At 35.6% G+C, this 13462-nt stretch overlaps 1 protein-coding gene across 9 annotated transcripts in view; it reads right to left on the reverse strand.

The window, feature by feature from the left end:
• The window catches only part of chd9 (chromodomain helicase DNA binding protein 9), an 83598-nt gene that overhangs the window by 27370 nt on the left and 42766 nt on the right, over positions 1-13462 (reverse strand). For all 9 annotated transcript variants that reach the window (XM_067402292.1, XM_067402291.1, XM_067402293.1 and 6 more), the window contains 7 exons: positions 3104-3212; positions 1794-1940; positions 1521-1589; positions 958-1013; positions 643-760; positions 374-460; positions 133-270 (listed from right to left, as the gene is read on the reverse strand). In XM_067402292.1, coding sequence (XP_067258393.1) covers positions 133-270; positions 374-460; positions 643-760; positions 958-1013; positions 1521-1589; positions 1794-1940; positions 3104-3212 — 724 coding nt within the window. The remainder of the gene's footprint in view (positions 1-132; positions 271-373; positions 461-642; positions 761-957; positions 1014-1520; positions 1590-1793; positions 1941-3103; positions 3213-13462) is intronic.

Here is a 13462-nt window from a genome sequence, read left to right on the forward strand (position 1 = left end):
ATATAATATAATATAATATAATATAATATAATATAATATAATATAATATAATATAATATAATATAATATAATATAATATAATATAATATAATATAATATAATATAGAGAGAGCAAGACAGAGTTGGTCTCACCACTCTGTTGGTGTGTGGTTTTGCTGCCTGCAGCTTTTTGAACTCTTCAATCTTTGTCTGGTCTACATCTTCCTTCAGCTCCCATGTGCTGTCCTCATATGGCAATGAGCACCATTTCACCAGATAATACACCACCGGCTACACACACACACACACACACAAAAAAAGAAAGGTTTGAGACTTGCACAAAATGCCTGCCCTCATGAACAAACATACATACAATTCACAAAACAATCACTACCTCTCCGGTGTCCTTGTCCTCACAGTATGAGACCTCGAGAACTCGGTCCACTTCTACATAGTCAGGATTAAAAGGGTCCTCCTCAATCTTAAACACACACATACACACCATTAATAATTACACATAAATCCCCATGTGTAAACATGTCTCCCCAGTGATTATGATCGTCAGATGACCGAATGACATGGCATTTAACCTGCAAATCATCATACAAAATATTTTTTTAGTGAGTGTTTGCTGAAGTTACAAACAAACACAGGCATTCTTACATCAGCAAAGAAGTGTGCTTTCTGTGCTTGTTTGATCTTGAAGCGCTTGATTTTCTGCTGGATCCTCTTGTCTTTCTCTAACTGCTGCTCCGTCGCCCACTCACAGTGAAGATACGAACTAGAACACACGCACGTTCACATAATTACTGAATGCTCCTTACACATGCTAAATTATGCGTGTTCATCAACACATGACAAAATTGCTCTCTGAGCTCTCTCCTGGCCATTAACAAGATGAAAAATAATCTTTTTTCAGCTTGAAAGCTAAAAGAGAGAACTGGAAATGCTGACAAAAGCAATGCATAATTAACTTACTAGTTTTTGTATTTGACGTAATACTCTTCAATTTCTACTATCACTCCAGGAGACACCTGTTGAATGAGGAATAACAATAATATTACACACACACACACAGTGATCATTTAAAGGTAGCTGAAAAAGAATGCGATTACACCGCACCCGCATCTAAGTGATGTCTTAATGTATGCTAATGATCATGTAAAGCACAAACATTAAAGTTAAAACAGATACATAACTAAAATAATTATGAGAATTCTGCTAGAAATGTCACATCTGATGCAAGGTTGAAATTCTAGCATTTTTCTGAAAAACAGTGCACTAAAATTTCTGTATTTTTTACCTTTTCCTATGCTTTATCTTTATCAACATGTTGTGTGATGTATGCAGTCATAAAACCAGAGACCCTTCCCTGACAAAACCCGATCACAGCTGCTCACAGGAGGTGCATTTGAGGCACATTACCGTCATGTCTTATACCAGGTGCAAAAAGGGTCATTATTTCCCCCCAAAAACTGCATGAATTTCAAAGATGAAAAAGAAAAACACACTAAATAAAACAGAGTTTGTGGAACTCTTACCTCATTTTTCACTACACGAGATGCCATGATTTTATCAACCACAGCAGCATCTTCCTCAGTTGGGTTCTCCTATAAATATAACATGAACTTCATAACATGAAGATCAGAGTTTCTTTATACATATACTCAAACACACACAACTTCTCTCTCGCTCTTTCTCTCCATCTGTCTTTATTCCATCTAAACATATCAAATTATTATATTCATGATCGGAGAACTGCTTGAGAATGCATGAGAAACAAGTCTGTGTGCTGCTAACTGCGGTGTTCTCACCACAAACAGTTGCACTGCAGGTTGTTTGTGAGCGTTGGGATTGCCCTTCTTGGCTTTGACGATGACCTTCATTTCTTCATCAGACAGTCGAGCCTCGCCATCATCCTCATACTTCTTCCTCTTGACCTTCCGGTTTGAACGGCGCTTCTGTAAACACACACACAAGTGAGTGGGGTTTCAAGTGTATGTTTGGATAATTTTCTGAGTGATCAGTGATATACATATTTCCGTTCAAACTTTTGGGGTTGCTGATATTCATGTTTTTAAAATACTCACCAAGCTCACCAAGGCTGCATTTATTTAACCAAAAATACAGTAAAACAGTACTATGAAATATGGTGAAATATTATTACAATTTAAAATAACTCTTTTCTATCTAAATATGTTTTAAAATGCAATTTATTCTTGTGATGGCAAAGCTGAATTTTCAGAATTTATCATCAGTGTCATCAGTCTTCAGTGTCACACGATCCTTCAGAAATCATTCAAATATGCTGATTTGTTGCTCAAGAAACATTTCCCATAATTTTCAATGTAATTATTTGTGATGCTTAATATTTGTAATATTTTTACACAAAAGATGACATTAGTGATACATTTACCCCAGGAGACTTCTTGCGATCTTTTAATTTTAATTTTTTATTTTTAGTAAACAAAAGAAGAGAAGAACCACTGCGCATGCAATTTAATTTTTTTACTCAGCGAATCAGAGACGGCCATCAGGGGCCCTTTAATAAATTAGTACAGAGCAGAGAGAGAGAGAGAGAGAGTGTGTATGTCCTCCCAAATATAACACGACCTAAATGCGTACGAGTTAAAGTAAATGGAGAGGATGAGAATATCTCAGGATGACCAAATAAAGAGCCACCCGCTCTGCCACAAGACCCCAGTGTTTCCCAAAATGCACATGGCTGTGGCATTAACTCCAACAGGGTAACGGAGTCATCAAAATCACACTGCTTTAATTAACATGGGAGGTATTTAAAGAGGATAATTATATCTGGAATGGTGGGGAGGTATATCATGGGTGAGGAGAATGAGAGGTTAGTCATTTCAGAAGAAAGATAAGTAAATTATTTGAGGGTATGGTAATCATCTTAGGCTCTCTTGCTCTTGTACTGAACATACATATGCTGCAGGAAGCACCACTGCATTATGCAATTTAAAGGAAGTTCAGCAACAATGTGCATGTTTTGTGCTACCTGCCCCAGATATGATCATTTACAAATCCTTTTCTTGTTAGATGTTTACATAAGACAGCATAAAAGTGTCATCAATTGTATCAAGAATAGATCAAATCCAAAGCTCACCGAATCATCATCTTTAGAGGATCGTCGAGTTGGTCTGTCATCATCAGACAGCTCATCTGAGGAATCTGTCTTCTTTCTCTTCTTCTTTCCGAACTTTATAACGATTTTCCTGTAAAGAGGAGGACACATAAAGAGACTTGTTTTAACACTGTTTACCCACTGGAATTCAATCAGAAGAAAACAATATTTTATGGAAGCCCACAAAATGGCCGCTTTGTTGACCGCATCAATCCATGAAAAAGATTTGAGGTACTTAAATACTAGTGTATATTATATGCTATTTCTTCACAAAGGTTCCCTTCCACAAAGTGGTTAGCGAAGATCACTTTAAGGAAGCTATTTTGCCATTTGTAATCATATGACTCTGGATGGCAATGCCTCTGCATTTATTCTGAAACCTGAAGTAATCTACAGTATGTTTCTAAGAAGTTGTAAAACTGTAAAGTCATTGTTTCATATGGTCACAAAAAAAACCGACACCACATATAAATACTGGCACCATAAACACACACTTTAGTCTCTCTCAGTGTTGTTATTATTAACTAAAACATTTTAAGTATGAAGCTTACAAATAAAATCTAAATATTAGATAAACTTAAAATGTTGCCTTGGCAACTAAATGCATTAAGTTTACGTACTAAAATGACAAATTGAAATAAAAATACATTTATGCTATAATAAATAATACAGAAATTACTTAAACTAAAATGAAAAATGAAAATATAAAAATAAAAGGAAATTTAAAAGGAAATATTAATAAATACTATAATATAATATAAATATTACTGAACACTGGTCTCTCTTAATTTCATTGTAAATGTCATGTAACAAAGCCAAAACTTCAGCATACATTACATTTTTCAGTGCATACATCAAACAGTCAAATGATTGTACAATAGTGTTGGGCAGTATGAACAAAAATCTGTCTCATCTGTATTTTTTTTCTGGTAAGATTCTGGTGGTCTTCATTCTACTGTGCAATAGTAATACATTTCTTTCATAATTTCTATAAGTTAGGGTTAGTATAAGTATGGCAGTTTGTAATGAAGACTTTTGAGGTCCCGTTTTAATAAACTGTATTATTATTATTATTCAAATTATTACTTGAAATACACTCTACCGTGCAATAGTTCTGTTATAATTTCTTCAAAATAAACTTTATTTTGATAGGTTGCTGTGAAGACCTTTGAGTTTCTGTGTGTGCATGACTATAGTTTAATCAAATAAAACCCTCATGAAGTAAACTTAAGAGTATCTCTGCATATGAGGTTAATGTTTTCATGTCCTCATATAGTGAGATGGCAGATGCTGAAAAAATCCAGTATGTGTGTAGTAGACCAAACCTTGGCACTCATTCACACAGAAGCAGAACATGCAGACTTCAGATTTCAATAGCAGTCTTTTTGAGCTTTAGTCCATATCGTGATTTGATTCATTGTACAGCGCTACATTTGATTTATTTATCAAAAAAATTCGGTGCCTTTCCGCTTTATATAGTAAGTTCAGTTTGTGAATGGATTCCGTAATTCCGTCCGTGTTTCCTGCATCGCGGAAATCATAGAGCTCTTCATGGTATTTTATGTTAAAGAGAGTTGTGCACTGCATTAACACCAAGAGTCTCACCACGATTTCCTAAAATGACTGAATTTTCGGGGGCTTTTCTCAAAATTTGCAGCATTCTTATGTTGCTTTGCAGTGAATATATACCACAGACAACATTCTTCTAACATTTTTATTACTTTTCTAACTTCAAGAAACATTGGGATCTGTAATTTATAAAAAGAGAACAAAGACAGAAACAAAAAGATAGACTTAAGTGTTGTCCTCTTAACCATGTAAAGCAGGGGTCCTCAACTCTGGACCTCAAGATCCACTTGAACAAGCTAATCAAGGTCTTCAGGATTACTACAAAGTTGCAGGTAGGTGTATTTAATCTAGGTTGGTCCAGCTAATGTCCAGAGTTGAGGACCCCTGCTGTAAAGCCTACTGTATCATATTTAATACATGAATTCAGGGCTCTAAATTATCAACATGAAGAAAACTTTGCTGAAAAATCTCTACTACATGAGTAAAATCATTAGCATTAGAAAAATCATATAAAAATCTATGTATATCTATGTATACTATATGAGCCATAAAAGTCTATCAAATATATGACAATACATAAAACACAAACATAAAACAAGCAAAAGATTATATATATATATTATCTAAAAGGTAAAAAAAAAAAGTTCCATTAAAAAATGACTCTTTACAAAGCTAATAACAAGTAATTATATATATATATATATATATATATATATATATATATATATATATATATATATATATATATATATATAAAAAACTTTAAACATAATAGTTGAAGAATACACAAGAATACTTTTGAAGAATACACAAAATGTGTAAACAAATGTAAAACAGTTTAGAGTGCAAAAGAACAATTAAAATATTCAACAATATAAAAGAATTAGAACATATTCCGATAACTTTTTTAGCATGTTTGAGTCCAGATTTTTATTTTTTTTAAGTGAAAACAAATGTTTGAAAACTCTTGTAAAAGTTGTGTAACATGTTTGACTTCCTTTCTCTGTAACAAAGGGTGTCAGAAACACGGTGCGTCTCAATCAGCTCTGTAGTTCAGTAGTCAGGGCAATGAGGATGATGTCATGTCAATAGAAAGAGTCATCAGTGTCCCAATGTGTAGTGAGCCTGGGCCCTTTACTGTTTTTACCAGTGCCTGAATGTGTGTATGCGATATACTGATTCACGACCTAGGAAGCTAGGGAGCTGATTGAGATGCACCCAAGGAAAGTAGCACAGTTTGCTGTGTTTACAGGGGTAACCATGGAAACTGCTGAATCATTGCTGTCCCATAAGTGCCACCCACTGTCAGATGCTGCGTCCCAATTGCGTCTTTAACGGACAGCTCTGTCGCTTTGTTACTCGCATCCTGTCACCATTTAAACTGCATTGTCAATCATCTTGCCACAGTTAAAATCCTCCACATTCAATTTAATTTCCTGCCGTATCGTATCTGCCAGTCATGGGTTGTTCACGCGGAGAACTCTCCTCATGTGTTTTCAATTTGCATAATGATGCATTTAAAAGTTGATGGCCAAACGTATCACTACAAAAGTTTAAAATGCTGTTGCAGATGAAATGTGGATAACATTGAATAAACATTTTTTGTCAGGATTTTTGTTAGATAATGATAATTAATCACTCAAACCCTTTATTTGAACTTCTCTACATAACCGTTGGTCTCGCCCATCTGCCATGTTTGTAGTTTTTTTTAACACTTTCTATACATGTTTGTAGTTCTAATCGAATCCTCGTCCAATGGGCAATGGGTTGTGGGCAATATTAGCTGTTAGAGTGTGCACGGATCTGCACTTTGGATTCTATCTGGAAAAAGTAGACCATTCGGGTATCTTTGGAATACTCATTTCAACATGCTATGATTTGCGACATAATTCTAATTTTGAATATTATTTATAGTGTAGTATGTGATAGTATGCGAATTGTTGATAGGTCTGTGTGCGTGAGAGAGAAAGCATGCGGGCTTACAGCGGGAGCAGGATTGTGGTGGCTAGGTTTAGCGATCGATTAGAAGTGGGCTTTGGCTGAATGCATGTTGCGATGATGCCTAGGCCCAAAATCTGTGGCAATGTAAATAATACAATAAAAATTACAAGCTCCTCAGAATATTGTGGAGTTTCTTTGATTTTGTGTTAAAGTCCCCCTGAAATCAAAATTTAATTTTTTTTTGCTTTTAGTATGAATATGTAAGCTGCTGTGTTCCAAAACAATGACAAAATTCACATTTAGGAGATATAAGCATTCAAAACTTATAGTCTCTATGGATCACGGATTTTCATGACATCACATCGCACTTCAGCGTCTCATCAAATCTTCTATCCAATCAAATGCTCTCAAGAATCTGAAGTCCCGCCCCCTCTTACACTATCAACAGACACTGAAGCTGCAGCTAAAATCGGTCATTTGTTCACACATTTACTAGTTTCTACATGGTGAATGGCACAGTGTCTGAATCGTTCCCTATTCTCTATATAGTGCAGTGTAAATATGCTTTCCATTGATGTGAATGAAGGCTGTTCGATATATCGCCCTGTCTTCCAGTTTCAGTTGAAATTACGTCAACACATTGAATAATGCTGTGCATTCCAAAACACTTCAGTGGGCCTTTAAATTCAGCGATCGGAGAATGGCGAAATCTTGGAGGGACTGGTTGTGTGGGTTATTTATTGTTGTGTTATAAAGTCATAACCATTACTAAGAAGGGTATGCAGTTAATAGCTACGCACTGGTATGCCAGAATTAAAAACAAAACAAAAACAAAATATTGTATGGAATTCAATCTCTTATGCTGGTCACTAAAAACGGTCACACATTTGTAATCTCTCCTCAGTGATGGCCATACAGGCCTATCAAAAAGGAAATGATTCAAAGGACATCATTTGCTCTTTCACTCTCGTTCACATTCTGGGTCCTCCTCTTTGGATGATGTTACACTTCACTAGTCTCTGGGACAACGTGACTTCCTGGTTGCCTAGCGACCTGATCAGAGTGAAGCTGGCGGCGTGGGTGGAAGCAGTAATGTTGTATCCTGTGAGTGACACACAAACTCCACTCAGCAGCCGTGAAATGAGACTGAGAGCTGGTCTTTACTGCGCTCTTCAATGAGTGTCTGTATATGGACAGAGCATGTGAAAGCCTGAGGTAACAACATAAACATCTTTCTTTTGCTCTCCTCTGTCGAGGGACCCAAAAATACACGTGCATTAGGGTTGCATGATATACCAATACTACGGTAGCATCATCAATACGGTAGTACCGTAAGGAATGTCTAATTAAAATGTTCATTTGGACACGCATGCCTGCAAAAACATTACAAGAGAGTCGTTTTGAGTGCCGTTGTCTTTCTGCTGTGCCCTGTGTAGTAAATGCTGTGTAGAATTAGCGCCTTATTAAGTGTTTCCCGATGCTTCAGTTCATTTTGCAATGAGATAAAGTTGCACTTGCAGGTCGTTGTTCACGCTGAGGTTTAAAAAAAAAAAAAATTAAGCATTTAATTAAGCTCAAGCATCACTTAATCAACATCATAATATCTTTATATAAGAATGTATTCTTAAGTTTTTCCATTGCTCATTTGACCACTTCTGGTTCTGGAACAGGTGTAATAGTTTGTTTGCTTTGTAAAGACGATTCAGACGAATACAATTCCATTCATTAACATCTTGGCTTTGCACTCGGTTCTTCTTTTAACACTATAAATTAATATGTTCTAATACAATGAATATGTTCTCTAGTCAGGTTTGGAAATTTCAGGATATGCGGGCAAAAATGCTCCTGATAGTTTGACAACGTGACACGAGCTAAAGTGCTGTTTTTGTTTCGCTTCTTAATGAATCTTTGTTTTTGAACAAATCAGGCAAATCACTGATTCACTGATTTCTACTGGCAGCTTTAGTTTCCCCATCTAAAAGTAGGCCTATTATTTCATTTTTTTTTTCTTTTTTCTACAATTCGTTATTTATGCTATTGTTATTGCAGTGCAAATGCATAAATACCACATCTAAATGTCACCTCATGCAGCTTCTGTGCTATTGTGCAGTGCTAAGATTAATTTTGTTTAACATAATACTGCAATACAGAAAAAGGTATCATTACATGGAGCTCTGTCTGGTGTAACAAAATAAGAAAATAAGAAAAGCAAAAGATAACACTCTGAATGCAACGGTCAAAGATATCCACAGTCACTAACTCTCCAGTAGTGTTTGTCCTCTGTCATTTGATTCACAAACCTCAGCCAGAGTCAGACTGTCATTCTTACATTGCATTCTTATCATTCTTACATATACACTACATATTGCATTACAATTCCTGAAAAAAGAAACCAGTTAACAGGCCACTATGATCATCATTTCATTTACACTGTTGAAAAGAAATGAAAAGGAAACTTAAGAAAACGTTTTACTCCATTTGATTGATCATTTCACATTAATAAATCTCCAATAAATCTACCAAAACCAACACCACAAATCCTAGTTGGTCAACACTGGTTTACAATAATAGCCATCTTTCTCTTAAAGGAACTTGGAACTTAAATCACCTGTTATTTTAATGCCTGAACTTTGTCATATTACAGACCTAAGCAAACCTAAACAAAATATCTTTATTACAGCTCAAAGACAACTCATCAACAAACAAAAACATCATCACACTCACATTCACACACTCTTGCACATGTCTGATTCACTATGCTTGCAGGGAATCTCCATAGAATATACAGTTTATACAGTTTAAAAACCATTACGTCTATCACCCTACACTACCCCCAAACCTACCCATCACAGAAAACTCTGCATTTTTACATTTTCAAAAAAAAAAAACATAATTTAGTATGTTTATTAATCCATTTCCCCATGGGGATTGCTGGCTGGTCCCCACAATGAAGGTGATTTCAGGTTTTACTATCCTTGTGGGTATCATTTGGTCCCCACTAGGGGTGCAACGTTTCTAAAATCTAGCCGTACCGCACTTGCACTGTGGTCCATCTCGAATGACGACGCATCTATAGGCTAATATGGTTCGTTTAAAATAGCAACGTGGAAAACAGACAGACAGAGTTCAGATAATGCATGTTTCAGTCGATGGATGTGCGTTCTGGCTACCCAAAATGTTACAATAACGATAATCAAAAACCGTGGACAAAACAGTCACTCTTTGTAAACTTGGTTCACTGCGAGTGCCGTATGCTCTAGTCACTTACGCCGTCATCACCCTGGTGTTGATAGCGCGCGAGCACAGGTGAGACCTGAATAGCACACGTTGCTATTAAACTAAACTCATTTAAGCCTTGCTAATTTAAACATTCCAGAGCAAGACACGAAAGAGAATTTGTGCGCGCTTTGAGAAGATGTGTGCGCGCTCATCCGTAGCACGCACAAGCTTATTTCAGACAGCGAGCACATACAGAGTTCTTGCTCTTCAGCGGACAAATTCATACAAAACCATGTCAACATGCCCGTCTTGGCGAGTATCCTAGCAAACATAGTCGGTTATGTCTTAAGTGAAAGTATAATAGTCGAGAAAGACAACGCATGTGTAAAAGTATATGCACTGGATCGTGCATTATGTCTTAAAGGGGGAAAAAACTATTACTGCTTCCTGTGTTTTTAATGTTAAATCAAACAACAAATGACAAAGAAATCACTCACTGCTCTTGACTGAATAGTTTTTGTAACTTCAATAATGATTTATCTTTATTTAATTGATACAGTGAAGATAATATGCAGTGTTATTTTAGATTTGATTACTTTATCCATTTACTTTACCTGAAAACTATGGTTAGATACCTGAAAAACCTGAAAAGCACTTTTTATTTTATTTGAATATTTGCTCTATTGTATTTATTTGTGATGTTGCTTGTAGTTTGATTATTTGTTCTTATTTTCTTTATTTTTATTTGACAGTAGTCCTATTTTCCCTGAACATAGCACATACTGAACCGTGTACCGAAACTGTGACCCTAAAACTGTGATACGAACCGAACCGTGAGCAATTTGAACCATTGCACCCCTACATCCCCACAATGTAATATAAACCTGTACACACTCACACACTCTCACACACAATGACAATAAAAGGTAAATATAATGCATTTTTATTGACTGTAGTAGCCACTGCATGTTTGACAACTGGGTGGCTTGGTAATTCATAAAGAACATGGAGATTTGTATTTCTCTCTTATTTCTTATGATGTATCAGTATTTAAAATCAGAAGCAAACACATATACATGCATGCATACCTTCCCGACGGATGAGAGCGGAAGGTCTTTGGCAGCAAACGCAGAAGGCTGCATTAATATTTCAGGGTTGTAACCTAGGCTACATATACGCATTCGCACATGCTTATTATTCTTTTCCCTAAAAGCTCCTACCAACACATGGTTGCACAAACATATACATAAAAGGAGTTTAAAATAATTGTACCTGAAAAAGATCCTTTTTCACCTCTTACTTCTTTCTTTCAATATATGTATAATGTAAACGTCCAGTATTAGCATGCATCACGAAACAACTAACTGTCTCCTTACATCACAGTTCATTTGCAATGAATCACAATATCATAATTGGATTAAAACTGCACTGAACATGTGAAAGAGAAACTCAGTGTGTCAGGGAAAGAGTGAATTTGCAGTATCAGTTTCAATCTGTCTTGCATGGTTCGGTTCTTTCTTCATTGAATGAATGAACACATGGTCATGGATATAGGGCTGGGTGATATGGCCAAAAAAAAAAAATTATATATACACTAATTATATAAGTACTGATGCAATAGCATGAGGGGAACAATTCCAATATATGTCTGTATATCAACATAACCTGGCAGACTGTACTGTTGTAAATATGGGTGTGTGAATGACTGCAGTCTCTCCTTAAGCGTCAGAGATCACATGGTCTGCTTTAGTGGCTGTAGTGTGCAGTTTGGTGCAAAGCAGGTCAGTAGGTTTCTGGCTTTGCTCTCCACCTCAGGCTCAAAGACACTAATTCTGCTATTTATGAAAGCAAGATCTAAGACCCACCTCTACCTCCATAAATCAATATCCAGCATCCAGTTGCTACAAATTTCTTCAGTTAAGAAAACCCATAGTAGTAACAGTTAACTTTATTCTCTCTTAGGGTTTCCTGACTTAAGTGGTTTACTGCAACTGTCTGTATAAAAAATTGGGTTTGTGAGTGCATCACATATTCGTACTCAAGTTTGTGTATTCTGCTAGCTTGACTATAGCCTCATATAAGCCTAAATTAAATCTGTTCATCATATAAAGCGAGTCTCTTCAGAAAATTTGGACTAAACCACTCAATTCATATGGATTAGTTTTACGATCTCTTTATGAACTTTCAGTTTCAGTTGCGTAGCTGTCTAGAGGGACAGAAGCTCTCAGATTTCATCAAAAAGATCTTCATTTGTGTTCCGAAAAAAAAGAAGAAAAAAAAAAGAAAGAAAAATCACTCGCTGCTCTTTAGTAGATTTAGTAGGATTAATCTATTTAATTTATACAGTGAAGACTATGCAGTGGTTTTACATTTGATTACTTTCTGTTGATAAAGGCTGTTCTGTCTTTTTAATATTATTTATTTTACAGAAATGCTATATTTGTTAAGCTCCAAGTTGTTCTTAATCACCTTTAAGAGAGAGAATGGAATATGTTGCACATGTTGCTTGCCAATAATAAAAAAAAGTTGCCAATTCATGATACTTTTTCACCGCAACAAAACGTTTTGCCAAAAGACAGAATAAATATATTTGATATAAACATTTGACAATGTTTTTACCTTACTTGAATCGAAACTGGGTATCTATGAGAATCGGAACTGATAAACAGATTCAGAATCGCTAAAATTCAAATGCTAAAATTCCAAACCCTAATTAATGCATTATATTTTAATATAATATATGAATATGTTGATAATAAATGTTAACAATTTGCTATGGAAGTAGAATACTACACCAAAGCTTGCGTATCACAGATTTTAGCAGAAATATTTAGGCAGTATGAGTCCTTTGAAAATAATTTTTTCCTGTAAAAGTTAACCATGATTTTTTCCCCCAGAGATTACTTATTTTTATTTTTATTTTTTTTGGTGAGGTTTTGCTGTCATAAAAAGTGCAGGTCGTCACACCGAGCCTTTAACATTAGAAAGATTTAGAATAATTTTCTAGAAAATGTAAAAATACTTGCACAATGTTGTAACTTGCAAAATTCCTAATTTTTGTATGGTCAAGACACTACATGCAGCATAACCCTCAAACCTTAATAAATGCCACTCACTTGGAAACAGAATAATGCCATATGACAACATCCTGTTCACACTTACGCTGCAAAACAAGCTCAATAAAAAGCATGCCAAACCAGACAGGTAACTTTGAGTACTTAACAGGTAGAAGACGACCACTTAGTTTATTAGCAATTCAATAAGTAAACCTGCCCGTCTCATTATAGAGTATCTACAAACCGGCCATCAACATCTGCTTACTTCTGTCAGGCGTGGTAAATAATGTAATTTAACCAACAGAGGTGAATGAGTTGAGAAACTCTGTTAAACAAGCAAAGAAATTAGCCAGTGAGGGGTTGAGTCTGAACATATACATGTCCTGTTTGTCTTGCCTTTACGGCTGAAGTATTTGGGTCAGTCAGATTGCTAATCCATTAAGCACGATGAACAAGTCACAGAAGAAATTCAAAATACCACTTTTACAAGCACAGCGGGAATGCTAAACATTTTCATGCTAGCTTCGTAATCTCAGCAACGGACCATAATAAAGCA

Source organism: Chanodichthys erythropterus, chromosome 11, assembly GCF_024489055.1.
Source record: "Chanodichthys erythropterus isolate Z2021 chromosome 11, ASM2448905v1, whole genome shotgun sequence".
NCBI lineage: Eukaryota > Metazoa > Chordata > Actinopteri > Cypriniformes > Xenocyprididae > Chanodichthys > Chanodichthys erythropterus.